The sequence below is a fragment of the Cygnus olor genome, chromosome 19 (genome assembly GCF_009769625.2).
Source record: "Cygnus olor isolate bCygOlo1 chromosome 19, bCygOlo1.pri.v2, whole genome shotgun sequence".
Lineage (NCBI taxonomy): Eukaryota > Metazoa > Chordata > Aves > Anseriformes > Anatidae > Cygnus > Cygnus olor.
The window spans coordinates 10,986,265-11,012,239 of NC_049187.1; the positions used below are offsets into that span (position 1 = coordinate 10,986,265).

Genomic DNA, 25,975 nt, shown 5'->3' on the forward strand with positions numbered 1-25,975 from the left:
CGAGGACACGAGGGCTGTGGTCACAGCCCCGCATGGCCCCGCACGTCCCGCCGCGTCCCCACGTCCCCCGCTGTGTGCAGGAGCCAGGGCAGCGCCCAGGGGAGCTGCGGGGCCGACGTCCCGCAGGAGGGAGGCAGCGGGAGCAGCACCGGGAGCAGGGCCAGGAGCGCCGGGCTTCGCGTGCAGCGGAGCCCCCCCGTGCCCGGGGCTCCCCGCAGCCGCCCCGCCGGGCCCCGGCCGCTGCCCCCCCCGCTCCCCGCGGGCTCTGCCCGTGCCGCTGGTGCCGCCCCGCGGCCGGCGGGGACGCGGAGCCCGGCCGGGGCCAGCCCGCGCCCGCCCAGCCCCGCGGGACGGGGCAGCGGCAGCTGCCGGCAGGGCGGGGTCCGGAGGGGTGTCTGTCTGTCTGTCTGTCTGTCCGTCCGTCCGTCTGTCCGTCCGTCCGTCCGTCCGTCCCCAGAACCGAGTCAGCTCAGCGCCCCCCTCCCCGGCCGGGTGCAGGCAGCAGGTGCTCGCTGCGGCTGCCGGCGGGAGCCAACCCCCGCTACCGCCCCCTGCCTTCGGGCCGCTGCGGGAGCGCGGAGACGGCGTCGGCCCCCCCCAGCCCGCGGCTGCCGGCAGGGGGCCGGGACGACCCGGCGGCTGCTGGGACGCTCGGCGAAGCGGGAAGCAGCACAGAGCGCTGACGGCCCTGCAAAGCGTGGCACGAAGGGCGGGGAGCAGCACCTTTTGTTCCGACAGCTGTAACGTGCAGCTCCCCACCTGCAGCCCGTCACTCCTGCATCCATTCAGAGAACCACAGCACGTTACTCCCAATATTTTGAGAGTTGTTTGTCCGCAGGCTGTCTTCTGTAACAGCACAGGGCGCTTCTGATGAAAGGGCCGGGCTCCCACGTTTTGCCACCCTGCTACAGGCAGATGGAGCAATTCAGCCCCGGGATTTAATGCAGCGCCAGAAACACACTTGGCTCTCCCTACGCACCTGGTGCAGACTGTGCAAAAACTTACGGTGTTGTCCCCTATTAACTCCCGCAGCAGCGTGGCAATCCCTTTGCCTCGCACTCTGGGCTTCACTGCCAAGTATTTAACAGGTCACCTACTGCCCCTCTCGACGGGAAAGCACAGCACGAGAATCCCACCCCACACAGCAGTTACACACTTGGCTCCACCACCGCTTGTGTAAGAATGCAGAAACAAAGCGTGCCCCTCACCCTGAACGCTGCACTGAGGGGAGCTCAAAGGGGCAGAGCTGAGGCGAGCTGAGCATTCTGCTTTGTTGTTTCACAGGCGGATACAGAAAAGCTTCTGAAAAACAGCAGATTGCAGCTACAACCCGTTAGATACGGAAGAACACAGAAGAAGTTGGACAAACTGATTTAACTGCAAAGTCGGCCTTGCTCTCAGCACAGCTGCACTGGAGACCTCCTGAGGTACCTTCTGACCTCAACCATTCTGTTTGGAACCGCACCTTGGAGAAGCGCAGCACAGAATTAACAAATTCTCAGCAATGGCTTTAGGATGTTCAGAGGTGTCAGCTGCGAGCCGCGATTCATTTTATCTGTGCAGCTTGGCCAACACGCTGAGAGTCTTCCCTGGGCATGATGCTGCTGCCCAAGCCTGTGGCTTCACCTTAGACTCTCAGTGCCTGGTACTTAAGCTTTCCCCCCCCCCTTTTTTTTTTCCCCTTTCTTTACTGAATGGTAAGCGCCATGTTACCAATCTGTAACCCAACGGCATCAGGCTCCTGGGACAGAAGTGTGCAGATCTGCATCCTCCCAGCGGTCTGCTTGTTTTTCTTCTGGAGGGCCACGCGTGCTGGGGGGAAAGCTCGTGCTTATCCCGAACAGGCTACTGCTGGCCACTGCAGGGTATTCGGAAGCAGGAAGCAAAGCATCTTGTAACGCTGCGCGTATTTAGGTAACGCGTTAGCCTACAGAAGCCACAGCTCAACGCTCCAACCTGGCAGCGTGCTTCAGCAGCCTGGCCCCTTGCAGGGCCTGGGCCAGAGCTGTCAGGCTGCGCCTCCTTCACTGCCAAGTGCATCGTGTTCAGGTCCGCACTAAGCCCTTACTGAAGCTATCACACAGCCAACATTAGCATCACTGTAAAGCTATCCCTCCTAATATCTCAATATATGGGAAATTCACTTTACCACACGTAATTAGACCTCTCTCTGGTTACAATTTGCTTGAGGCTTAAAAATCCTTCAGATCTACGCTGAGTTCAGCGAGCAGAATTAAGATCTTTTCCCTGAACAGAATCTGGATCCAATTGTGTGTGAGGACTCCCCGATGCGTAGAGAATTTCTCATGTTAGAATACATTAGCTATACTAACACAAACCATTACTACATCAATAACGCTTGGACAGCTCTGTGCAACTCTTCACTACATCAGAACCAAAAAAGGCCTTCAGAATCACGACTTTGGGTTCCAAAGAACTGCAGCAAGGGACAGAAAAAGAAATCATTTAACGGGTTCTGTGCCAGCTCCACAGATCTGTACTCATTTACCTGCTCTTCACAGAGAAAAGATAATCGCAAGCTGCAAGTTATGTTAGCATATTCATTACCAATAAAAGTTCAAACAAGTTTTCTGAGAATCCTCTGATTTCTCTCCATAAAGCTGAAGACATCTTTATATAACTGCTACTCAAAAGAACACCACTAACACCTTCCAAACAAAGTTCTATTTAATGAGACATACCCAGGCAATACAGTTAAGAACTTTCAGTACACTGCCGTTTTATGCCTTGATGGCGTATTTCCGGACAGGGTACAAACGTTCTTTTCTCTGCTGTTTTTTGGTCTTCAGATTTTCTTCATGCTTGTTTAACCTGCGCCGCATGGCACGAGTCTTCTTCGGCCGCAGATCCAGAGGCTTATACTTTTTGCCCTATTTTCAAAAACATACAACAGTTGAGTTTTAAAGACTGCAATGCAGAGATCGATGCATGAGCTCACAAAGAGCTGAGGTACCTATAAAAACATTAGCAGCAGTACTTTAGGCTTCTTTGCACTAGAACTATCATCACAGTCTAGAAGCTTACAGCATTTCTCTCCGCTGGGAAGCAGTAGTTGATACTAACTTCTGTACCAGCTCTACTAACCTTCACTCAGGTTAGAGGTAAGTAATTGATCTTATGGGTCCCAATTTCCCAAGACCTTTGGAAATTTTCTTCTCCCATTCTAACCAACCCACACCCCTAACAAGTATTATTCTAAAAACTACAGGAATGTGCTGAGCAAGAGAATTACTCACTCACCTGCAACTTAATAATTAAGATTTAGCAAGCAGAGTATCTGCATTTCTGGGAACTGCACCTTCTAAAAAATATACTAGACTTTCAGAGAAAGGGTGCTGCCCAGAAAACTCCTGGCAAAACATACTCACACTGAACTTACAGAATCCTGGTTAGTCTCTTAACGGTATTTTAAAATGAACCATGACTAGAAAGCTTTAAACTATACATACGTGAACATTTTTTTCCTTAAGTTTAAAGCTTTACAAGTAAGAATCTATAAAGCTAGAATGCTTCTAAAATTTTAGTGTGTCTGAGAATAACCAAAATTACTGTGTAGGAAGTTTGGACTTACTTTGTAAAACTTTCTCAAGTTCTCCTTCTGAGTCTGATTGATCACAGTTAAGACTCTAGCAATAGATTTGCGCACCACACGGCTGCAGGTGGGAAAAAAAAAAAAAGAGGACGTCTCAGAACGCACCAAGGGACAACCACCACGGTTTTAAACAACCAGCATCCCACGGAGAACAGATGACAGGGATACCGGACAACCACGCAGCTCGCACCGCGCCCGCTCCGCGCTGCGGCGCGGCACCACCCAGCAGGCCTCCCCTCAGCGCCTCGGAGCAGAGCCCCACGCACCGAGCCCACACGCTCCCCTCCGCCCCCCAGCGCGGGCAGCAGGGGGCGGCCGGTCCCTGCCGGTCCCTGCGCTCGGCCCCTCACGGCCCCGTTCCCGTCCCGGGCCCCGCTTACATCTTGGAGAGCTTGGAGGCGGCCCCGCCCGTCACCTTGGCCACGCGCAGCTGCGACAGCTCCACCTTGAGGTCCTCCAGCTGCTTCAGCAGCTCCTCCTTCTTCTTCCCCCGCAGGTCCCGGGCCTTGATCTTGGCCTGCGGGCGGCGGGCAGCCGGTCACGGCGCGTCAGGCGGGCGCCGCGCAGCCCCGGCACCCCCCCGCCCGCCCCCGGCCCCGGCCGCCCCCCGGCCCATCCGCCCCCCACCCCCCTCTCCCCCCCGCGGTGAGGCCGGGCCGGGCCCGCAGAGCACGGGGCCGCCGGGCCGAGGCTCGGGGTCCCGGCGCCCGCGCGGATGGCGGCGGATGCTGGCGGATGGCGGCGCGGGGCGCTCACCATGATGGCGGCGGCGGCGCGGCTCGGGCGGAAGGGCCGGAAGCGGCGCGGGCGCGGGGGGGAGGGGCCGCGGCCCGGCGCCTACCAATGGGCGGCGGCGCGGGGGGGGGAGGGCCCTGGGCCGCGCCACACCCCCGCGGGCCGCGCCGTGGTACCGGCCGCGGAGGGCGGGGGGCGGCGGCGGGGCTGGGCGCCGGTACCGGGCTGGCTGGCCGCCCCGCCGCCCCGCCTCGCTGCTGCCCCGGAGCGGAGCCGGCGGTGCGGAGCGGGCCGAGGTGCGGCGGCCTCCGCGTGGGGGCGGCGGGGACGTGACGGCGGGCGGGAGGCGGCCATCGCGGCGGGGCCGGGGCTGAGGCCGGGCGGGACGCGGGGAGGGCCGGCTCCGGTCCCGGCGCGGCGGAGCGGCGTTGGGCCGGCCCCGGGTGGCGCCGCGCCGCCTCCCCGCGCGGTGGCGCCGCCGCCCGGCTCCAGCCTCCCGCCGTGCCCGGCCCCGCGGGGGGGCGAGGCGGGCTCCCGAGTGACGTCCCGCGGGGCCAATCAGGGCGCGCCGCCCCGCCGCCGGCCCGGGCGCTCGCCCAATGGGGGCGGGGGGGCGGGGCGAGGCCGGCCCCGAGCGGCGGCAGGCGGCAGCCGCGCTCCGCGCCCCCGGACCTGGGCGGCCGCGGCCGGAGCCGAGGGGGCTGGGGGCGGAGGCGCCCGCCCGGCACCGGCAGGGGCACGGGCACGGGCACCGACAGCGGCACCGGCACCGGCACGGCCTCCAGGTGCGCGGGGCGGGGCGGGAGGGCAGGAGCGGCGGCGTGGGGCCGGGCAGGGCAGGGCCGGGCCGGCGTCCCCGCGCCCCCCGCCCGCCGCCGGTCCCCGCGGAGAGGCCCCGCCGCAGGCCGAGGACCGGCCCAGGTGAGGCGGCGGCGCCGCGGCAGGTGCGGGGCCGGCCCCGGCGGCGGGTGCGCGCCGCGGCCGTGACAGCGCCGTGACAGCGCCGCGCCCGGTGCCCGGTGCCCCGGCGCTCCCCCGGGGCCGGCGGTGGGCGCTGAGCGGTCCCCGGCCGGCACCTGCCTGCCCCCGGGCCCGGCCGCGCTCCCCCGGGGCTGTCGGTGCGTGGCGGGCTCGCCCCGCGGGAGGCGGTCGGGGTCCGTGCGGGGGGCGCGCGGGGCGGCGGGCGCTGAGAAACCGGGGGCCGGCTGGGGCCGGCCGTGCCCCCCGGGGACCCTCCGGGGACCCTCCGGGGTCCGGCTGTGCCCTCCGGGGGTCCTCCGGGGCCGGCTGGGGCTGGCTGGGGTCTGGCTGTGCCCTCCTGCCCCCAGACGTGCTGCCCATTCCTGCCCGTAAGGGCTCCAGCACCTGACGGCGGCCCCAAAAAAAGGCCGCAGACAGAGGCGGCTGTCAGCTCCCAGGCTCTGCTCCTGCGGCACGTAGAGCGGGGCTCGTTTGTGTCAGCATCTCGGCTGCGCTTTTGTGCCGTAGCGATCGGGCTCCGAGCTCGTGCCGTGTCTCAGTTTGGCAGTTCTAGCCCCCCGCCTGCAGAGCGGATCCGTTATCGTAAAAAAAATGGCCAGGTTTGGAAGAGCTGTCCAAACGCAATCCGTGGTTCTCGGCGTCTCGTCTCAGTGCGGAGCAGCGCTGTCGGACGGTGGGATGATGAAAACGCTGGGCGAAGTGAATCTCCCAGCATGCGCATGCCCTCCCACCATTCCTGCGAGCAACGAAACTGCAGTGGTGGGAGCAGCCGTGGGGATGGCAGGATGGGCCTGCCGGGGCTCTCGCCACGGAAGTTTGCGGCTGCAGTCGCTGCCTGGCGACCCGGGGCGAACCCCGTTGTGTAACGGCCGCGACTCGCCGCGCTCCGGCGGCGCAGGGAGCGGTGAAGAAGCGTGACACCTGCCCCTAAATCGTGTTCTTGCTTCTTTTTGGAGTCGGATAAGTCGGTCTCTTCTAAGATATTTTGATAAACTGGATTATGCTTGTTAAAAAAAAAAAAAAGAGCTGCTTAACGAGAAGCGAAGAATATAATTTGCCAGTCAGTCTGGGCTGCCAAAATAATACAGACAGCGTACACAAACGTGATAGCCAGGTACTTTGCTCCAGAAAATATAAAAGCGATTATTCACAGAAACCATATGTAGAGGAAAAATATATTACTGCTTTATAGAGACAATTGTCGTCATCACTTTATTTTAAAGCGTGTGTACAATGCACAGACAAAAGTCACTTGGTAATCCGTGTCCCTTATGAACGCTGGAGGTTTCTCACAAAGATGGCCGGTTGGGGTGAGCATGTAAGAACATGCTTCCGTTAAGCGTGTAAGATCCATCCAGACAGTAGCACCCTGTTCTTTGTTTGCAGTGGTCACTAGAGAAACTAGATCTACTCGTGATAAAAGGCTGAAAGTCGCCGCTGTGCTCGCCCCGTGCAGCCCGCGAACACTGCACCTTTGCATCGGTTCTACTCTGATTTAGCTTTGCTGGCTTTAAAAGGAGTTGTTGATAAACAGCAGTGTAAATGAATAACGGAGATGAATCTGATCATCTGGACGTGTTGCTTTGGCTTGTCTTTTGCCGTGTATGGTGACTTTGAGGCCAGAAGGAAGAGTTCTGGTGTGAAAGGCTGTTCTGAAGTGATGTTACAGTTAAGTCTTAGCTATTTAGGCAGTATTTGGAAGGGGAAAAAAAAAGCAGAATACAGCCATCGGTTTTATCACAGAAATCTGTGTTGGTGTCTTTTTTTCGCAGAACTCTTCATAGTTCTTTTCATAGAAATGTTTAGTTGGAGCGAGCTGTGCAGGAGGAAAACCAGGACTTGTACAAGCAATTTTTACACTCCTTTTCTTTGGTATTCTTGCCTAAGAACATTCTGCAGGCTTGGCTCTTATAGCCAGGCTGCTCTCTTTAAGCACATAAGCCCTATTCTGGATATGTAGTTTTTAAACAGGCTGGAAACAGAGTTATGGAATGGGGTATGTGTTGCAGCAGAGGAAGGCTGTTTAAAGGAGTGCACGAAGTTGTACGTGGGAGCTGCATGGAGGGTCAAATAGAGGTCTGTTTCTATAAAGTATGTGTGTTAGTTGCCAACACAAATATTACCTAGCAGTTTACATGTGCTGAGAGAGCACAGTACAGTCCTGCAACAGGAATAGAATAGAATAACCATCAGTCTGGTTCCCTCAGGATATCAGTCAAGAAAGGAAGTGTGTGATGCCAAAAAGCCTGGATGGAACAGCAGGTTTGGAGGACTCCTCGCTTGAAGGATTTTTAATTATTGCTATTATTATAATGGAACACAGACTAGAAGCTCAATTTTTTGTATAATTAAGGTAGAAATCAGCAGAGGGATTTCTCTGCCTTGTGGTAGAGTAATGGTCCAGGAGCGGTTTGTGCTCTGCAGGGTGAATTCCCGGAGTGGTGACGCTCTCCGTGCAATTCCCGTGCTTGCTGGCAGCTCACTGCCAAACACCGTCTTGGAGGGAGGAGGAGAACTGAGCTGATCAAAAAGCTTTCCCGAGCTTGCACTGCATTCTTTCTTGTCAGGGTAAGGATCCTGTTGGAAAGCAGCCATTGACACCTTGGCCAAGAATGCTAACAAGATGTAGCATGTGATGAGTCCTGCCCTCCGGGCCGGATGCTGGCCCCAACTGCCATTTGGACTGTCTAGTAAATGGCTTGCCTAAAGAGGTCTCCGAATTCTCTGCACCGCATTAACATCAAGTCCCATTGTATGGCAACCTTACCGTTTTGAATTAGGAGTGTGTATAAAGGAGTTAAAACATTGGTCGTTTTCTGAGTCAAGAAAAAAAAATATCGTGTAGCTCGGATGCTTTTCAGGAACTTGGCCGCTGTAGATGCGAGAGGCATGTGCTTTTCCACACTGCTTTAGGTGATGGCTTAGTTCAAGGGGGCCCAGCTTTGGCTCAGTCAACAGTTGTGTTGGCGTCGTGCCATCGAACGTGCATAAAATGGAGCTGACTGCAACTCCCTGCTCGCTGCAATATGGAGGGGCACCCCGCGCGTCCCGGGGCCGCGGTACGCCTTGCTGCAGGTTGTCCTGGCCGCGGGAGCTACGTGGGGATGCGCAGCCCTGCAGCGCGTGCTGCTCTGCTGTGACTCCGGAGCTGCCTTTGAGTCCCTGGGTTGTATTTTGGTGTCTTGTCATAACTGATGCATTTCAGCCCTTACTGTGCCTGTGCTTCCAAAATCCTCCTCCCTTCTCGCAGTGGCTTACGTGCTTTTCCAGATTTCCAGATGTGCGAGGTTCACGTCTCATTTACAGGCTCTTCCTGTGATTTTGTGGCTTATGCGCGTTGCCACCAAATCAAGATAAAACACAACTGGCATTTTAGCTGCTCCAAGCACATTGTGTGTAAATAAACCACTAAATAGTTGAGCTTGTGAAATGTAAATACACACAGCTCAACCCGCCGCAGCTGATGGTGTTTTTCTCTCTCTCCTCTTCCCCTCCCACCCCTGCCAAGAGTAGGCTAGCCTGATGTTCTTTTTTTCTCGTGCTCTTTCATACAAAGCAAATGACTGCTAAGCATCATGTAGGTGGTATGCAGGCACCACTGCAGAGTCACGATTTGAATTAAACGTGGACGAAAGGAAGTAGGTGCAGCCTCTTCCACGTTGCTTCTGAACCATCTTCTGGGGATTCCTGGACTCTGGCGACCCGGAGGCTCTGCATCAGCCTGACTTCGAGCTTGGGCTCATTTTAAGCTGCAAGCTGGTTAAGTCAGTACAAGAGCAGAGACCCAACTGTGATGGCGTTTTTGGGCTTTGCCCTTTGTTCATCCCGTACACAGAGGGTCGTGAACTGTAGCGAAAGAGGGATCACAGAGGGCACGGAGCGGACAAATGTGGAACGGATTGCGAGTGGCAGGAGCATAAAGAAGAGAAGCAAAAGTTTCGTGTTATGAAGTTAATTGAAAAAGGCCACATATGCATCCCGTGGTGATACTGTGTCGCTCGTATTTAAAGTGAGTCGGCCTGGAGTGAATTCAGGAGAGCCTGCTGGTAAGGCGTGACGTAGACGATCTCTTGCTGTAGCGGACGGGAAGGGCCAGCTTTCTGTTCCCAGGGCATGGTGCTGGTGGGCAGCTCCACGCTGTTCTGGGGGAACGGTGCCAAAGCTGCAGTTCCGGGTACAGGCAGGTGTGCTGGAAGCAATAAAGGGCTTGTAAAAAACGTGGTCCTATAGCCTAGGCACGTATTTGAAACTGAAATAACAAGATTGACCCTCTGTTCTGGGTATTCAAATTCATTTGCCTCCGAGCGGAGCAGAATTTGTGGCGTTGGCTGTTTCCCTGCGGGAGTCTTGAGTCAGTTCCTGCGGAGGGGCGGGAGGCAGCGCGGGGCTGGCAGCCCACGTCCCTGCGGGCTTCGGCGGCTGCTGGCGAGCCGCTGGGTGCCCGGCGGGCCGGGAACGGGCTGCGCGTTCGCGTGAAGGCAGAGCGCTGCCAGCCTGCGGTGGCTGCTGCTTGTGCACCTGTGTGCCTGCTGTCTGCCACGTCCACGTGCTGTAGCGCTGTGGGTCTGGAGACCGCTACGCGTGCGTCCTGTCTTCTCGGGCATCTTCCCTCTCCTCCGCCCCGTGTGGCAAACAAGGCTTGTGCGGTTGCAGTCGGGCCTCCTTCTGCTTCTCCCAGTAACTCTTGGGTCGCTGTCCGATGACACCAGCGTTGCGGGACGAAGGCCCTGACGGTTATCGAGCCAGTCATTTCCACACAGCATGGCGGAGCTCAAGGAGCGGGACACGTTCCGTGCGTCTGAGGGGCAGGACCGGAGGGCGGCCCGTCGGCTGACCGGTGCGCAGGGAGGCGCCGGCCTGGCCCAGCGTGGAGGGCAGCGCCACAGGACTCCTTGGCTTTGTGGCTTTGTTATTTTTTTAACATATCTCACCTCTTGCTTGATTCGCAGAGCTTGCTACTTCTGCAAGTGAGCTGTAAAGTCGGTACATTTTTAGTAGGAAAAATACTTTCCTGGAGAGTTCCCTATTGAGTAGAGCTATTTGCATCTGCAGGTGATTTTCAGTCAGCCACACTGTCGTTTTTTGACAAAATAGAAGTTTTTCACCCTCCTTGCTCGTGCTGCATTTCCCCTTAGTGCCCTTTTGAAGTAACTCAACATCCAGGCACAGAGAACGTGATCTGACCGGCGTTCCGAGCTGAACGAAATAGGTGCTTGCTTCTGTGTCTGAAGTTACATTTTAAGTTGATTGTTCTTGTGGTCAGACAAAACATGTCTCCGCAGGCCGGGCTCTGTGCAAGCCCTGTTCGTTGTGCATCCCGTGGGGGTGCTTTGCGAGCAGCGGGCGCAGCCCATGGGGAGCCTGGCCGGGTGTAGGCCGGGCCCGTCCCGCAGGCTGCAGCCCCCGGCCTGTTGGTGGCCGTGCCCCGGCGCGGGAAGAGCAGGATGGGGCCGGGGAGCTGCAGTCACCGCAGCGCGGGCGTGCCCGGGGGTCAGCAGTGGCTGGGGATGAGAAATGCCTCTGTTTGGTTCCAACTCGTACTACAAACCTTGGAATGATAAGGGAATGTATATTTTTTTTCCTCATATTTCTTTATAAAGTCGCTGTACCTGACGTGCCCGATTCCTCTGCCTGTCAGCCTGTAATGGCTGTGATGGATGCCTGCCCCTCGCCGCTCCCCCCGAAGTGCTGGCGCCAGCGAGCTGTGAAGCTTCTGGCGTGCACGTGTGAATAGGGGCACGTATTTACTGATGTGAAAAGTGGTTCTTGCACAGAACTGAGCGGCGGCTCAGGAATTTGGGGACGGTGGCTCTCAGCAGAGAATTAGGTATTTTGGCAAGAAGAATGAATTTGGGTTCTAATTAATTTTGTGTTGTCTGCAGCTCTGTCAGGACTAGCGCTCTGAGCAGAGTACGTGGAAACACACAGATGGTTTTCCCAAAACGTGCAGCGTAGCTTTGAAAGGAAACACAAGAGGCGAGTATGCCAGTCTGCAGAAGGAAGAGAGAGGCAAATAGCAAAGGTAGACGTCTTGCTTGACAGCAGCAAAAATGCTCATATTTCTCCTAGCCAATGGCAGCAGAGTGGTGCTGGTCCGTCTATTGTAGACCAGTAATTTTTTGTTTGTTTTTCCTTAAAGGATGAAATGGGAAAGAACGATGGCATAATGCAGGGGTGGGATTCTTTTTTTTCTTTTGATGGGTGCTGCTGTCATCTGCAGTGGTTCGGTTTGGTTTTTCAGAAGGAAGTTCTCAGCAGGGGAGGTGCCACAACCAGCTGCTCAGAGTAAAGCATGAGGAAGATTCTTGGCATCTGTCCTTTCTTTTTAACAGGGAGTTAGCGGGCTGTTAGGAGCCCAGCACCATATTCAGTATCATCTAGCGAGAACTTTGAAGCTTTCTGGATACAGAATGGTGCTCCGATCTGATCTGGAAGTAAGGGACAGCTAATCAGACCTTTACTGGTAGAGATTCAAGCTGTGGTGGTACCAGGCTTTGGGTATGAGTGATCAAGAGCTTAGTTTTGTCTGTTACCTATTTCTTATCAGCCGATTAATACCTACTGGGTGTCTGGCTTTATATTGCATTCTCTTTGGCAGTGATGCTGTGGGAGATGTTTCAGGATGAAAAGTGAAAAGAGAGACGCTCTCTCTGACTCAGGGTTTGAAACCTTTCAAGTCCTGACAGATTAGAATGGTTAGAAATAGAATTCCACCAATAGTTTCTGTGGAGAGCAGTTCTAATAATGCCTTAGTCTGGGGAAGTTCCTGTTTCAACAAGATAGATGTAGAAAGTTTATTTGCTTTTGCTTTTTGGTTATTACTTGCATCTCTGTGCAAGGAGTGGGAAGCATTTGAAAAGCAGTTTATATTTCTCTGCTGTGATTTCTTGATTAAAATGGTAAAACTATCCATGAAGCTGTGAATCAGGATGCAACCATAACTTACTCTTATCATTAGCTCACTTGTCTAAGCACATGATTATATTTCCTGCTCAACTCCAGCATTTGAATATTAATCAGAGCCTCAACTGTAAACCCCAGGCCATTTGTATTCGGTGCAAGCAATGAAACTCCAGATCAGCAAGAGTTTAGGACGTGCCGTTCATATGACAGTGTGCTGTTTCATGTTGCATCTGTTGCAGAAATGCAAGTTCTGATTCTCAGGCTAAGGGTTAATCAAGACAGCCAGCCCAGCCTAGCTCGCTGCTTGGTTTGCAGCCTGCTGTCATCAGTTGCGCGGGTGAAAAACGCTAGAGCAGCACTTTTGCCATAAGATGTTACTCTTCTTCTTATTCCTCTTCCCAAGACTGACCACCCCGGGTTGCCATGCTAGACTTGCATCTGCTGTCCTGTTTTGAAGCTCCTGTGGGGGTTATTTAAGGGACAGAGTCGAAACCTCAGTAATCAAAACAGCTGGAGCCTGAAATAAAATACAGATTCTTGTTCTAATTTTCACCACGAAGCTTCCCTGGGTCATATTGATCACTTTTCTGGGTTGTAATAAATGTTTCTCTGCATAGTGTGAATATTCAACGTCCAGACTTAATCTTTGAAAGGCTGAAACTCCCCGGGGATCAGTATTTGTAAGGTGCGTGAAGTCACTTGCTACACGAGCGATGTGTTCTGCTTTTAGGAAGGGCTGCTTCCGAAAGATGTGTTTGTGCCTATACTTAGGAAATATTAGGATTTTGTAATGAAAGTGATGGTTTGAAGTATAAATGCCTAAAGCTTTAGGGCTAAATTCCTCTGATTTGAAGTAAGAAAGACTGGTTGGTTATCACGTATGTGAAGTATCTGCGCTTGTGCTCAGTAATACAGACTTTAATTTCTTAAAATACAGGAGAGATGTGCAGCTAAAGGCTGTGTAATGAGATAGTGCCTCTCCTAGTACAGGATGAGAGTTTTAAGTCTAATGCTGATTGTCTAGTGAGAAGAGTTGCTTTTTCAATTGACCATTTAAATGAAGTAGATAAAGCACTGCTAATGGGCACTCTTGGCTCTTATCCCGTAAACATTTGTGTGAGGAGCTGTGCGGGCTGACTGGAAGGCAGCTGGGCTCCTGAGCCCGCTGCTGAGCAGGAGCGATGGCCTGCCAAAGGAGACATCAGGAGGTCGAGGTGCCACGTCCAGCCCACCCTGCTGGTGCAGCTCCAGGGACCTTCCCTCGTTTGGCGTGCCCGTGCTCAGCAGTTTGCCCAGGTCACGGGCACCATCCTGCTCCAGGATCGCCGCTTGTTCCGCAGCGAGTGTCAGGCGTGAGGCTGTGACCTCCCTCTTCTACCAGACAGATGAATCGCAGGTTACAGTTACCCTGGCTGAGCAATAAATCTGGCTAGGGAGACGTGCACGTAATGCCGTTGTTTAACATATCTGTGCTTGACTTCCGTTGTCAGCTTGGTTTCTGTGAACCAGGGTGTTCTTTCACCATGCACAAAGCATGCCTTGCCTTGCAAGCTTGAGCCTGAGTATAGGGCCGGTTGGGAGCGCGTACCGTTGACTCGAGCAGACTTTTTTTCCCTTCCAACCGAGCCTGGAAAACCTTAGCCAAAAGACAGCAAACCACAGGGAAGTGGAAATGTGTGTGATGTAAGTGACACATAACTTTAAAAACTACTTGCTAGCATCGTGAAGCTTTCATCCGTTTCCCACACAACCCGTCCTCCTCCTACTGCCTTTCAGCTCCAACTGCTCTGCATGGTCTTGGTGTTCTCTGGGATGCCTGTAAGCTCTTCTCTGCTATCCTCCATGCTGCAGTGGGATGCGTTTGCACAATACAACAACGTGTTGTACTGAGCAAACCTGGAATTGTGCATTCTGAGAGCGTGTTGGTAAGAACCTGGCATGTGAAGTGCTGTGTTTGGCTAGCACAATTTTTCTGCCTTGTATAGCCTGAGGAGTTGGCAAAACCTTTGAGAGAATAATAACGTCTGCTGAAAGTCACATTTTTCTGTCTTATTTTAAGTCTTAAATCAATGTTTCAGAGTCTCCTTCAGACTCTAGAGATACCTACCTACCTACCTACCTACATCCACATTTTTATATATATACATATTTTTTCCCAGCAGCATCGTTCTAAAATGTGCTACTTGAATAAAAAACAAGAAATGTGCAGAGCAGCCCAGTGGTTTCTTTTGTGTGAAAAAAAGCAAAAAACATCAAACGCAAGAACAAAAATATAAGTAGGTGATATTTCTAATATAGCCGGGCTTAGAAAACTGGGACAACTGTCTGTCTGCAGAAGAGGAGCACGGATCTGCGGGGTTACTTCTTGAATCGAGGAGGAGAGGTCTACATTGTGGATATACTACTGGTTGCATTTTATTTATTTTTGTCATTTGTAGCTCAGCAGTCCCTGAGGAAACGGCGATGTCAGTAGCTATCTTCCTCCCTTTGCTGTGCCACTTGCTGTTTCTAATAATAATTTTCTCTTCTGTCTGTGATGCTGCTGCATTACAACACAGTCTGTAAGGCAGGGAAGACCTCCTCCTTTCCTGCGCTGCTGTGATCGTAGTTCTTTCTTTGTACAGCACCAAATGCCACCCTCTCTGGTGCATGAGAAGCCAAAACCAGTGCATGAGATAACTAATTTTATTTTTCTTCTTGATTTAAAAAGGAAAAGCCAGCTTCTCCTGTCACTTAACTGCTCATTTTCCTTTTTCTGTCCATCTTCCCTTCCCATCTTCTCTTCATATTCAGGCACATGCTGTGGCTGAGTGAAACTAGGATTTAAATTGCAGCAGTACTCAGCTCGTGCCTGTAACCAAAATGTTGCTTTGAACTTGGGATCTGTGGAAAAAATTACCTTCTAGCAGCTTTTCTAAAGATACCTCACAGATGGAAATTGTCATGCTTCTTACAACTGCACTTATTTTTTCTCTGCTTCTACTTCTTTCTTGGTTGAAATCCTTATTTCTTTTTCCATTATTTTTTCCCTGGAAGGAAGGCTCTGCTTGCCCATTATGTGGCTCAGTCCGAATGTTTTGGTAACGTAACTTCTGTATGGTTGTTTTTATAATCACCGTGAAGATAGGTTTGATGCGCAGTGAGTAAGAAACGTGTCCATCCTGAGCAAGCCTCATCTTACTCCTTAAGCATCTCCTTAAGGAATTTCAGGAGGACTTTCCACTGTACCGTGTCCATCTGTAAATGCACCAGGTGGTTTAGAAGTACTCCAGTTTTCTGAATGCAAGATGTGGCAGAGCCAAAACGTGCCTTTAATTATCCTGCAAGAGAGTGAAACTCGAGCTCATCCACAGGCACCGTCCAGCGGCGATACTTGGGGCGTACTCGTTCCCTCTTCCCACGGAGGTGGTGTGTCTGTTGTGTCTGTTCTGTCCCACGGGCGATTATGTTTGCATCTTCAGGTCTTTGGTGGTTTTGTGACTGTGTGGATAACTACAGTTTTGTTTCATTCTCCTTTTAACTGCGATTTGGCTGTTTCATCATAAAATAACCTAAAACAAACAGGGCACGTTGAGACTTCTGTGTTTAATGTATTATGTACTAATGAAATAGCTTGTTATAAAGGCCTGAGTCCTACCCATTCATTCTGATGTCTTAGACCAACTGTCTTCTGGTCACCTCCCTCCCTCTAAAGCATGAGTAGAAAATGAGATAAGTTCTCGTGCTCGTCTCACGAGGTAATGATTAAGGTTGGGTGAGAGGAATACCCTCAAAATGTTCGACAAATATTAATGAAGTTAGGCTGTGCGTGTCTGAAAAGCTGGCAGATAGGATTTTTTTCCAAGTCGTTCCTAGTTTCTCACAGAGACTTCTGCCCAAAGCCCTGCAGAAGAAGCCTGCCTGCAGCCTCGGGCGCCCTGCGCCGCGGCTGGGAGGGCGGCGTGGCCACCACGCCGTGCTGCTCCGGGAGGCCGGCCGACCTACACGGCGTCTGGATCTTGTGAAACAACAAAATAACAGACTTCAGAACCAGTTTGTTGTCACGGGGGCTGAAAGGCTCTTGGGTAAGGGTGGGTGCTTTTCTGACACTAGGTGGTGGGGGCAGTGGTGGGGGTGCTGTGCTGCTGCGGGTGAGCCTGCCCCTCGCTCCTCGTCCCGGCTTCGCAGTGCCACCACTTAGTCTGGTCTCGGGCTGATGGTTGCCTCGATGCCGCCTGCGTGGCTTGGTTGCAACATGCATTTGTTTTCATTCCTGAACCCCTGTATAGAGGGGGAGAAAAAAATGTTGTGAATGTTGTAGCGGGCTGTCTCCGGGGTGTACTAGTTTTCCAGGTCTGTGTGCAGCGTCAGAGTGTGCTGGAATGCGGTTTGTTTTCTGGGCTCTTTCAGCAGGAGTCTTGGATAAGAAGACAGGTTGTTCCCTGTGCTTTCAGGCATTTTTTTCAATAAGTAGAAAAGGTGCTTTGGCCCTCTGCTTCAATAAGGAGTCCAAAGCCTTATGCCAGTAGCCTTATCATGAAGCTGAACATACAGAATATTCTCCAAAATTTTTTGTTTTCAGCTGGGGAATCTCTTCGTTTCTCCCCCTCCTCCCCCCAACTCCCCTGCAGTTCTTCTGACTTTCCACAAATTAGTTTTATGCTAAATAATTAGGAACTGGCAGGGCTTAGCATAGGCTTTCAAAGTATGTCTTAACTGTCTACAATCTGAAAAGTCTTTTTTTCCTTCCTTCATTCCCATTTTTTGTTCTCCCCCAGCTTTTTATGGTTTCTCTGCAAGTATTTTGTCTGCCGCCTGATACCTTTCAGAGCAGCAGGCAGGGAATTTGCTAGCTTGTCTTTTAGTGATTGCATAAACAGTCCTCTTTGCAGAGGGCCTGGCAACTCTAATGTGAGGACTGTGGTTGGTTTTGCTTGCCTGCTCCAGGGCTAACACAGATTCAGTTGGCCAATGTTAGCAATGGTTGGGGTAGATGAGTAGTGTAATTTAAAGGTAGCATACGATAAAACTGACTGTACCATTAAATTAAATTTGGGGAATGGTATACTGACTGTATGAAACATACTTAGCCATTTAAGCAACCCCTCGTTTTTTAGAAATCTGTCTGAAGTTGCTCTAGAGCGTCCGATCGTCCCCAGCGGAGCGCTGCAGAACCCGGGGGCCTCGCCGCAGGATTTAGGTCAAGCTTGCTGCAGAACACACGGGAGCTGGGGTATCGTCCCTCTTCCTGAAATTCTTGATTCACCTCCTGGCTGCTTCTGACATCTGCTTTTCAGCTCTCATTGTTCCCTTCGATTTCATGTGTTGGTGCTCTGAGTGCTGGCTGTTGTGTTTCATGCTGTGTGATCGCAAACGTAGGGATCTCAGACGTGGGCCGGTGCTTTGCAATATTCACATCCTGCTTTGCTGGCCTCATACCGACAGGTTTCGACATCTGGTTGGTATGTTTGAACTCTTACATGGTCTGGCACCCATACTCACCCATATCGCAGTCTCCTGACAGTGAGCAGAAACTTCCTCTTTTTCTGGAACTCTTCAACAGGCAGCTGGTGCACTGCACCCTGTGCTCTTGCAATAGTGCTCTAGTGCACTGACACGTGGGTGTACAAAACTCAGGTGAATGTGTCTGCATGTTGTCTGCCCTGGGAATCACAGAATTTCTCGGTCAGCAGTGCACACTCACGGCCATCCCCCCAAACTGGAAGGCAAATTCAGAATGTCTTTGTCCAAGTATGAAACTCAAATGTTTATGTTAAAATCCTTTTACTAGCATTTTTGTGTTTGTGAATACAGTCCTCAGTTATTTTATGACTCTTGTGCCAATTCTATTTTTAATTTTGTTCTGTTAGCTAGTGCATTGTGAAGTAATAAGTCCCATGCTTTGATTCTCAGATGTTGCTTTTAATGAGTCTTAAGAAGAGTCACCCAAGGGAGCATTGCATGCTTGTTGTCACCATCCCCGTGGAACATGCATCTAATCTGGGTGAGTTCATAGTAGCCCTCAATTGCTGAGTAATATGTCTATTTTCTTCTTCGTAGGACTGAGTTTGCCCTAAAAGAAATCATGTCATCAGGAGGAGCTGAAGATGATATTCCTCAGGCAGAGAGGAAAACAGTTACAGACTTTTGCTACTTGTTGGATAAATCTAAACAGCTCTTCAATGGCTTAAGGTTAGTGCATTGCATATTTGATAGTATTCCTTCAGAAAAGCATTGGAACACACGCTCGAGTATGTGAGTGAATGTGAAGTAAGACGTACAATTAGCGTTTTAATCTCGAAACCAGCAAGTTTGTTTAGGAGAGAGCAGCGTGCACCTGTGTAGGGGTAGTTTTGGACCATATATGTAAGAACGTCTGTAGAAGTTTGCATGGGCTGTTTGCATGTTGTTCAAGCGCAGATCACAAAGATAGCAGAGTACTTACAGCCATTCTGTCTGTTCTTTAGGGGCAGAGTTAGCGCTTTTATTGGATTACCAGATAAGAGATGTAGTTTTCATGTGCATCCGTGGTACTTTGACAAAAAGAAGCCTTCTTATCCAGACAGAAGATAGGAGGTAACCTTTGGGTGGAATTTGGGCAATAAAAAATAGAGAGATGGGCTTCAGCAGCCAGCTCTCCTGTGTGAAAATAAAAACATCCTAGAGTGGTTAGCTGCCTTTGTCCTTGCTGTAACTTGGCACAGTTAATGTAGGTGCTTCTTGCACCAAACTTCACCGCCATTTCACCTACAAGGCCTGTGATTCCTATGGCTATAGCTGGGTAAAGCAGCGTTCAGGTATCTCGTCTGTTAATGCTTATTCTCTTCTGGATAGTTCACCTGGAAGGGACTTGGCAAGTATCCTGATTCTTAGTCCAGTTGCTTGCTTTTCCTTTTAGCATAATAAATACATTGATACCTGCCTGCCCTCTTCTGTTTTGAAGATGATGGTAGCCTTTGCTGCTGTATTTGATGCCATTCTCTTGTCCCTAACATGTTTCATGGAAAAAAAAAAATGTGGTGGGGGAGGGAGAGGAGAGCAATGATTTCCTTCCCGAAATGTCCTCTGGGCACTTCAGCTACAGGGAACTGAGCCTATAGCTGTGTTGGCAGCTGCTTAGCTATTGCTGCTGCCAAAAATGCAAGGGCTCAGCCTGCCACGTCTTTGTTTCAGTAGCATTTCCTTCCTCTCTTCCCAATACAGATGCCAAATACAGCATTTGAGGAAAACATACGATGATCTGCCAAGGTTGCTGCTCCAAAGTATACTTCATGCTCACACTGCCAGTGATACCGTCCTTTTGTGGCCATACCTACTAGAATAACTTAGAAAAGAGGTTGTCTTCCTAGTATCAATACTTGTTTTTGGACGAGCTATGAGTTATAAACAACTGTTAATGAAGTGTGTTCCAGTTTCTCTTTTTCCTCCTTTCCCCACTCCCACTTGCTTTTCTCATCGAAATGTGGAGAGGGAGTGTGTTACAAAGAAGCTTTTCATGGTGTGCTGTCACCTGTTATCTTCTTTTTGATGCTAAAAAGTGCTTCAGTGTGTTCAGTATCATAGAGAAGCTTGAAACTTAAATGAGGAGACTTTCCACATGTATTGTACTTTCCCAGACTACGAAGTCTTGTTACTCATTGTGTTGGCTGCAAAAATCATGACTGCTGTCCTTTCACGGAAAGAACTGGTAGTATTTAGCTGTTATTTCTCAGACTTGCAGTAAGATGCAAATTGAACCTCTTAGTTTTATGAGATGCTGCTGATTTAGAAACAACAGGGCCCTGCTAGCTTCAGGTAATGCAGCGGGCTGTAGCCCTGTCTCACGCTGGGAAAGGGACTGGCTTCTCACACCAACGGCATCGGTGAGGCGGGCGACTGCGTGCTGTACTGGTGTGCTTACCTTTGTGGGTTGGTAGAGGCCAGGGGGACGCTGTGCTGAAACCCCGTTATCCCACTGCTGTCTAGGTTCTGGGAACAGGAGCCTATAATTACTACAAGCATGTGAACATAAAAGGAAATTGTCCTTTTTATCACCTGTCAAAACTGTGAATGTGTTTGAAGCTCTGAATGTTAAACTTACTGTAACCTTCTTTTTGAATCGAAGTGTGCTGCTGAGCCTCTAGGACTTTCTCAGTGTCTTTGTGTCTCTGTGAGCTATGTCCCTGTGTGACAACTGCCACGAGGTGCTGGCCAAACAAATCTCAGCACCTTTAATTGCTTTCCTGTACTATCTGGCATCTGCCAACAGCACGGATGGAACAAACTTCTGACAGAAAATGAATTACAAGCACAGGAGTAGTGCTGGTCTTTGCTAAAACTATGCAGCAATACTGGATAAAATTCTCTGTGGAATTTACCCACCAGCCACTCCAGTGTGGTAAGGGAACCAGTCTTCTGTGCCCGGGGTGAGAAACCCATCCTTTCACAACACGGGAGTTCTTGTCTTCATGTCCGGTTTGGAATATTGAGACATCAACAAATCAGAAACAGTCTCCGTGTGTTGCTGGAGGCCGATGTGTCTCCATGTGTTGCTGGGGATTGCTTCTTGCTGCCCCTTTGTCCCTCCTCTGAAGCTGATCATGATCAGTAATAGCATGAGTGAGTGCCCCTACCGCTGCTTGGTCCCTACCCAGCGTCCTGAGCCAAGCGCACCCTGGAAGAAGAGGGAGCTGTTGCCTTTTTCTCTATGTATGGCTTTTATCCGTCTCTAGATCTGAAAGCCGCAAAATGTCTTGCTATACTGTAGGTCTTTTGCTTTCAGTTTGGGTGTGTAGTTAATTCTGGATCATATATTCCCTGCCTCCTTCAGTGGGAGAAGCTGTATTAATGATCCACTTTGCAGTCAACCGAGTCTCTAAAATTCTTTTGGGCTATTACTTCTCACCAAATAAGGCAGATCCTCTGGTCTCATTAAAGAAGCCGTGCACTAAATGTCCTCTCTTGCTTATGCCGTCTGCTTTCTCACAGCAAAATTTCTTGATACATGGGAGCAACATGCGTGATCAGAACACAGAACAGCAAATGGGAAGGAAAATGGATGGTAGCAATGGCAGGGCTTGTCTGCAAAAATCCGTGATGGAACCATGGTAATGTATTGTCATAAATGAAGTGTTATTACAGCCATGTCAGAATACTATCAAAAGAACAAGTGCTACTGTCTGTTTCCATGGAGATCTTTCCTGTTCCCTGGGGAGCTGAGGAATCGCATGGTATTGTGCAGCTATGCCAGCTGCAATTAGGCGAGCATAAAGCTTGAGAAATATACGTGTGGACACCCAGCAGTGACCGTGGACAACAGTGGCCAAACATATGTACGCTGCACTAACAGCTTTTTAAAATATCATTGATTTTCACGTATCCCAAACTAATGCAGCACAGTGAGTTGAACTCGGTTTTAGAGGAATGCTCAGGCTTGTATAGAGAGGAAGGTGCAAAATAAGAGGAGTCAGTTGCATGAGGGAAGATGTCAGGTGAGGTACAAAGAACATTTTAGCTTACTGATGTGGGATATATTCGTAAGCATCATCAGCAAACAGATGTTTATTTCTTAATTTGTGCAAATACCTGCTTTTTCCCAGTATTCAAGGGAGGAAGGGTGCATCTTCTTCTCTCCTTATGTCAGACCTCTGCTCAAATGTCCTGAGCAACTTTGCCTAGAAAGCTCAAATTAATACTTGGAGTCAGTTTACTAATTCAGTCATTAAGACAGTGTCATTGAACTTTTTTTTTTATTTTTTTTTAATTTTAAATGATCAGTTTGCATCTTATTTTGTGTTTTTTTTGTTTTTTTTACCCCTTCAAAAAAAACCCCACAAACATTGAAACTTGTGGACATGCTAATTAAATTTAACATTACCTCTTGCTATATCAAAGCTTGCAATATATCTTAGTCATGTATTTGGACAATTTATTAACTTCTTTGTTTAGCTGAAATGTTTGCATTTATTACTACAATATTTTGCATATATTACTACAATAGAAAGTGGTGAATCTTTCATTGCAGTAAGTTATTTAAATGTATGTATTCTGGTATCAATCTGTATTTGGATGAAGACGTATATTGTGTTGGTGCCCTGAAGCACATGCTTATACTCCTGTTTACCCCTCGCTACAACAAAGTATGTTCCAAGATGTTGAGCAGTTTGAGATGATCTTCTTTTTTTTTAAATAAAATGCTACCTTGGCATCTTCATAGAATAGCAGCAGCAGGTACTGGAATGGCTTTTCTGGGTTCGTAAGTGTCATAGCTGATAACAGATTCATTTTGCATATAGTAACTAAGCTAGGTCCCCTCAAGCTGTGTGGGAAGTATAGTTGGCTGATGAGCAAAAGAATATTAATTTACTTTTCTACCCAGGGTGCTGTTAAAGCAATTCCAGCTAGCAAAAATGCACCACGTTTTTTTTCTCTGGAAATTGTGGTGTGGTGCTTTGCCTGTCTTACTCTTCCAGAGGACATGGCGTGGTTTCCAAAAGGTGGTTTGGAATGCTTTTGCAGCAGTCTGGGCATCCCAGGCTTGGAGGTAGAATATGCTGCTTTTGTCTGCAAGTCTGCTGAAGACTGAGGTTTTGCATGGTGTGTGAAGCAGCCGAATGATCTGAGAGAGCATTCCCTGAAGGAATAATTCTGGAATCAAATGACAGATTATGCCATCTTGAACAAGTGATTCCAGTTCCGTGTAGGGTTGTATACCTCCTCTGAATCAGCTTCAGTATACTTAGTAAGCAACATGCATTCAGTGAGACTGATGGGTTTTGGTCTCCTCTGTTGCATTTGTTCCAAGGCTCAAATAACTCCCAGATGAAGGCCTTCTACTAGGATTAAGAGCATGTGTATTTAAAGCTAAGATCCTTAGGACTACGTCATCGTTGTGGGGAGGAGCTGGGGGGAAATACAGCTTGGAACTTGAATGAATGTACGCAAGGAGAGTTAAGTGGCTTGACTAACTTGTCTTTCTGCACTGGAGACCAGTGTGGAAAAGAGTGTCTCGGGTTCCAACCTATCACTAACTGTGAGTTAGAGGGTGACAAATGTTGCTCTGATGATGTAACCTGACCCAGTGAATGTTAGCCGTGAGCATCTGAACTGCTTGCTTGGCCTGGTGACACATGCACAGCTGAGTTATGGATGATGTTATAATAGGGTCTGTTTCTGAAACAGTGAGCAGCCTCATCCATCTAAAAAAGGAAATTTCCTTAATGGGTAGCAAAAAATGTTATCAATCTAAATGAGTCTAAGTGAACTAATTACCATTAGATTATTCTGCTTGCTCTTGGGTAGTGTGGTTTATTTTGTTTTTTTTTTAATTTCTTTTTCTTTTTATTATGGGTAAGAGTCCAGTTTAGCTTTCAGTGCATGTGACCAATGAAAATACTTCTCTTAGCAAGACGGTAAGATGTTTTCAATCACATGTTGAAAAATGCATGTAGGAACATGGTCGTCTGTTCTTTGGGTTGACTGTAGGCCTATTTTTCTAATGTTGTTGAGAACCTGTTAATACTGAGCAGCCTTGATAAAGGCATGTTTATGGGGTTAGCATGGATTCCTTTCTACTCCTTAGACAATGTTTTTGTGCATATCCAATCACTTGACTCATGTGAGCTCGCTCATGGGAGTACTACTTCCATCTGTTGCCATTCTGCGTGTTGGAGTAGCCACTCTGGCATTCCAGGTACATCTGGAGAGAACAGGCGCATGTGTTCAGTGTATCGTATGTTCATAACAAATACGGTATGAATGCATCATAAATATACCGTATGTTTCATAGCTGACTTGAAAGTGAATGTCTACCTGTATAACTGGTGGAAGCTGTGGGACACAACTCACCCCGGACAGTCAGCCTTTCCTAAGGGGTCTGCTGTGTCGGGATTGTTGGCCAGTCTGATTTGTAGCTGGACAGGTGCCCTCAGGTAGGGTGTTAAGGACGGGTGGGTGTTGACTGGTGTTAGACACTAGAATGAGTAGAATAATTCTGCTGTTCTTTGAATAAGTGATTGAATTACAGTTCACACATGAAGGGTGAGTTATTGTCTTAGCAGAAAATTTTACCTCAGACACTTATGGTTAAGCTGCATACCTTCAGTTTAACATGACAGCGTTGTCCTTTTTTGGATGGAATCTGTAAAACCAGGGCAATTTATGACATTGGCTCTCTGTATCCCCAAACAGTGATTACCTTTATGCAATCATTCTGAACATTTGCAAAATGCATGTGACCTTTATTAACACTGACAACTTTAATTCTTTTTTCATTTGAAAAGTGACTAGAGAATTCATCTGGAAGTAGAAAGCCATAGTTAGGAGACAGTACTGAAGAATTTCTTCATGCCCATGCGTGCTTCTTTCTTGTATATATGAGTACACAGTCTTGTATACATGTTAAGTGATTATGCTGCCTGGCTGTTTTGGGGGTAAACGTGTTGGGGATAATATAGTCAGATCTTGATATATGTACTTCCTACAAGCCAAACAGCATTTCCTTGGAGATTCCAGTTAGAACAGGTTTTGAAAAACTATAGGAATCATGCTTCTTGTAGTTCTGGGTGCAGGCAGAATTTGAAAATATTTCAAGTCAATTCTGAACAAAGCTATTCTGACACTGATCCAAATACGCTGCCGTCATGCTGAGTTGACTAGAATCTACTCAGTAACTCTGTGTTTGTCGCTTGTCTGTTGCAGGGATTTACCTCAGTATGGGCAAAAGCAGTGGCAATCCTATTTCGGGCGAACATTCGATGTTTACACCAAACTCTGGAAGTTCCAACAGCAACATCGGTAAGAGAATGTTGTAGACAGCCGTTTTCTATGGATTTAAAGGCAACTTTAATCTCTGGTATTACGGTATGCCTAGGGGCCCCAGTTAAGACTGTGATTTCACTGTTATTCAAGCATGAAGGGAGGGAACAGTCACTTCCTGGAGTGCTCACAGTCTAATGAATTAAAATGTTACAGAGTTTTCATTTTATTTTATTTTTGAACAAAACCTTTTGCTCTACTTGAATGCATGTTGCTTTAATATATTGCCAAGGAGAAGCTGAGATGATGGCTTCTGCGGTGCAGAACCCATCTGGAATGGTGTGAAGCGCCTTGCTGCAGTGTGGGCTCCGATCTTTCACACCTTATGTTGGCTGTGTTGTTGAGTGTTCTCCTGGGAAGTGGTGACCTTTTTGTGTATTTTGTGCAACATACTTATGTCTAGCTCTTGCAAGTTTTTGCAACATAAATGGTCCTTGTTCTGGTGTGTGTATGCAGTGCTGTTGGCTCTGTGAGGGACTGCTACTGGGAATGCCACACCAGGAATGAAAGCTGAATTTGGCCCTACAATGGCTCTTTGTCTTGTCTGGTGTGATGTTCTGAGAAATTCTGGAATGCCTTTTAATCTTTCTTTTCTCTCTTGCGAAATAGACAAGTATTGGACAATCGGTATGGGTTGAAGCGGTGGCAAATTGGGGAAATTGCTTCCAAGATTGGGCAGCTCTATTACCATTATTAGTAAGTAAGCACAGAAAAGGATTCGGTAGGGAAATGCAGCGTTAGTGGCAGTTTCACGCCAGTTATCTGGATACTCAGTCAGGAGCCTGCTGAGGTAGAAATGAATGTCAGTTGAGTTGTGATGTCTGTTTGTGAATGAGAACACACTTGGGACTGCATGGGGGTGCTGCAGAGAAAGGCACCTGTGAGCCTGATGTGATATTGCGAGAGTCACACTGATACTGCCTAAGGAGTTGTCTCCTCCCTCAGAAGTGTCTTTAAGTCTTCCATGTG

At 49.6% G+C, this 25,975-nt stretch overlaps 2 protein-coding genes across 7 annotated transcripts in view; one reads left to right on the top strand and one right to left on the bottom strand.

The window, feature by feature from the left end:
* Positions 1-2,670: 2,670 nt before the first annotated feature.
* RPL35 (ribosomal protein L35) lies at positions 2,671-4,434 on the bottom strand. The gene is made up of 4 exons (XM_040531350.1): positions 4,370-4,434; positions 3,994-4,130; positions 3,593-3,674; positions 2,671-2,891 (listed from the first exon to the last, which is right to left on the bottom strand). The coding sequence occupies exons 1-4, from the start codon at positions 4,370-4,372 to the stop codon at positions 2,742-2,744; spliced, it is 372 nt and encodes a 123-aa protein (XP_040387284.1). The 5' UTR covers positions 4,373-4,434; the 3' UTR covers positions 2,671-2,741.
* Positions 4,005-25,975, top strand: part of SCAI (suppressor of cancer cell invasion) — a 44,130-nt gene continuing 22,159 nt past the window's right edge. Inside the window, exons 1-5 of one of the 6 annotated variants that reach the window (XM_040531349.1) lie at positions 4,005-4,129; positions 4,369-4,644; positions 18,272-18,403; positions 24,890-24,985; positions 25,616-25,702. In XM_040531349.1, the coding sequence (XP_040387283.1) occupies positions 4,457-4,644; positions 18,272-18,403; positions 24,890-24,985; positions 25,616-25,702 (503 nt within the window). In that variant the 5' untranslated portion in view covers positions 4,005-4,129; positions 4,369-4,456. Of the gene's footprint in view, positions 4,130-4,368; positions 4,645-5,044; positions 5,134-17,328; positions 17,445-18,271; positions 18,404-20,952; positions 21,298-24,889; positions 24,986-25,615; positions 25,703-25,975 lie in introns of those variants that run through there. The other 5 variants (XM_040531348.1, XM_040531346.1, XM_040531344.1 and 2 more) reach the window with 5 other exon arrangements.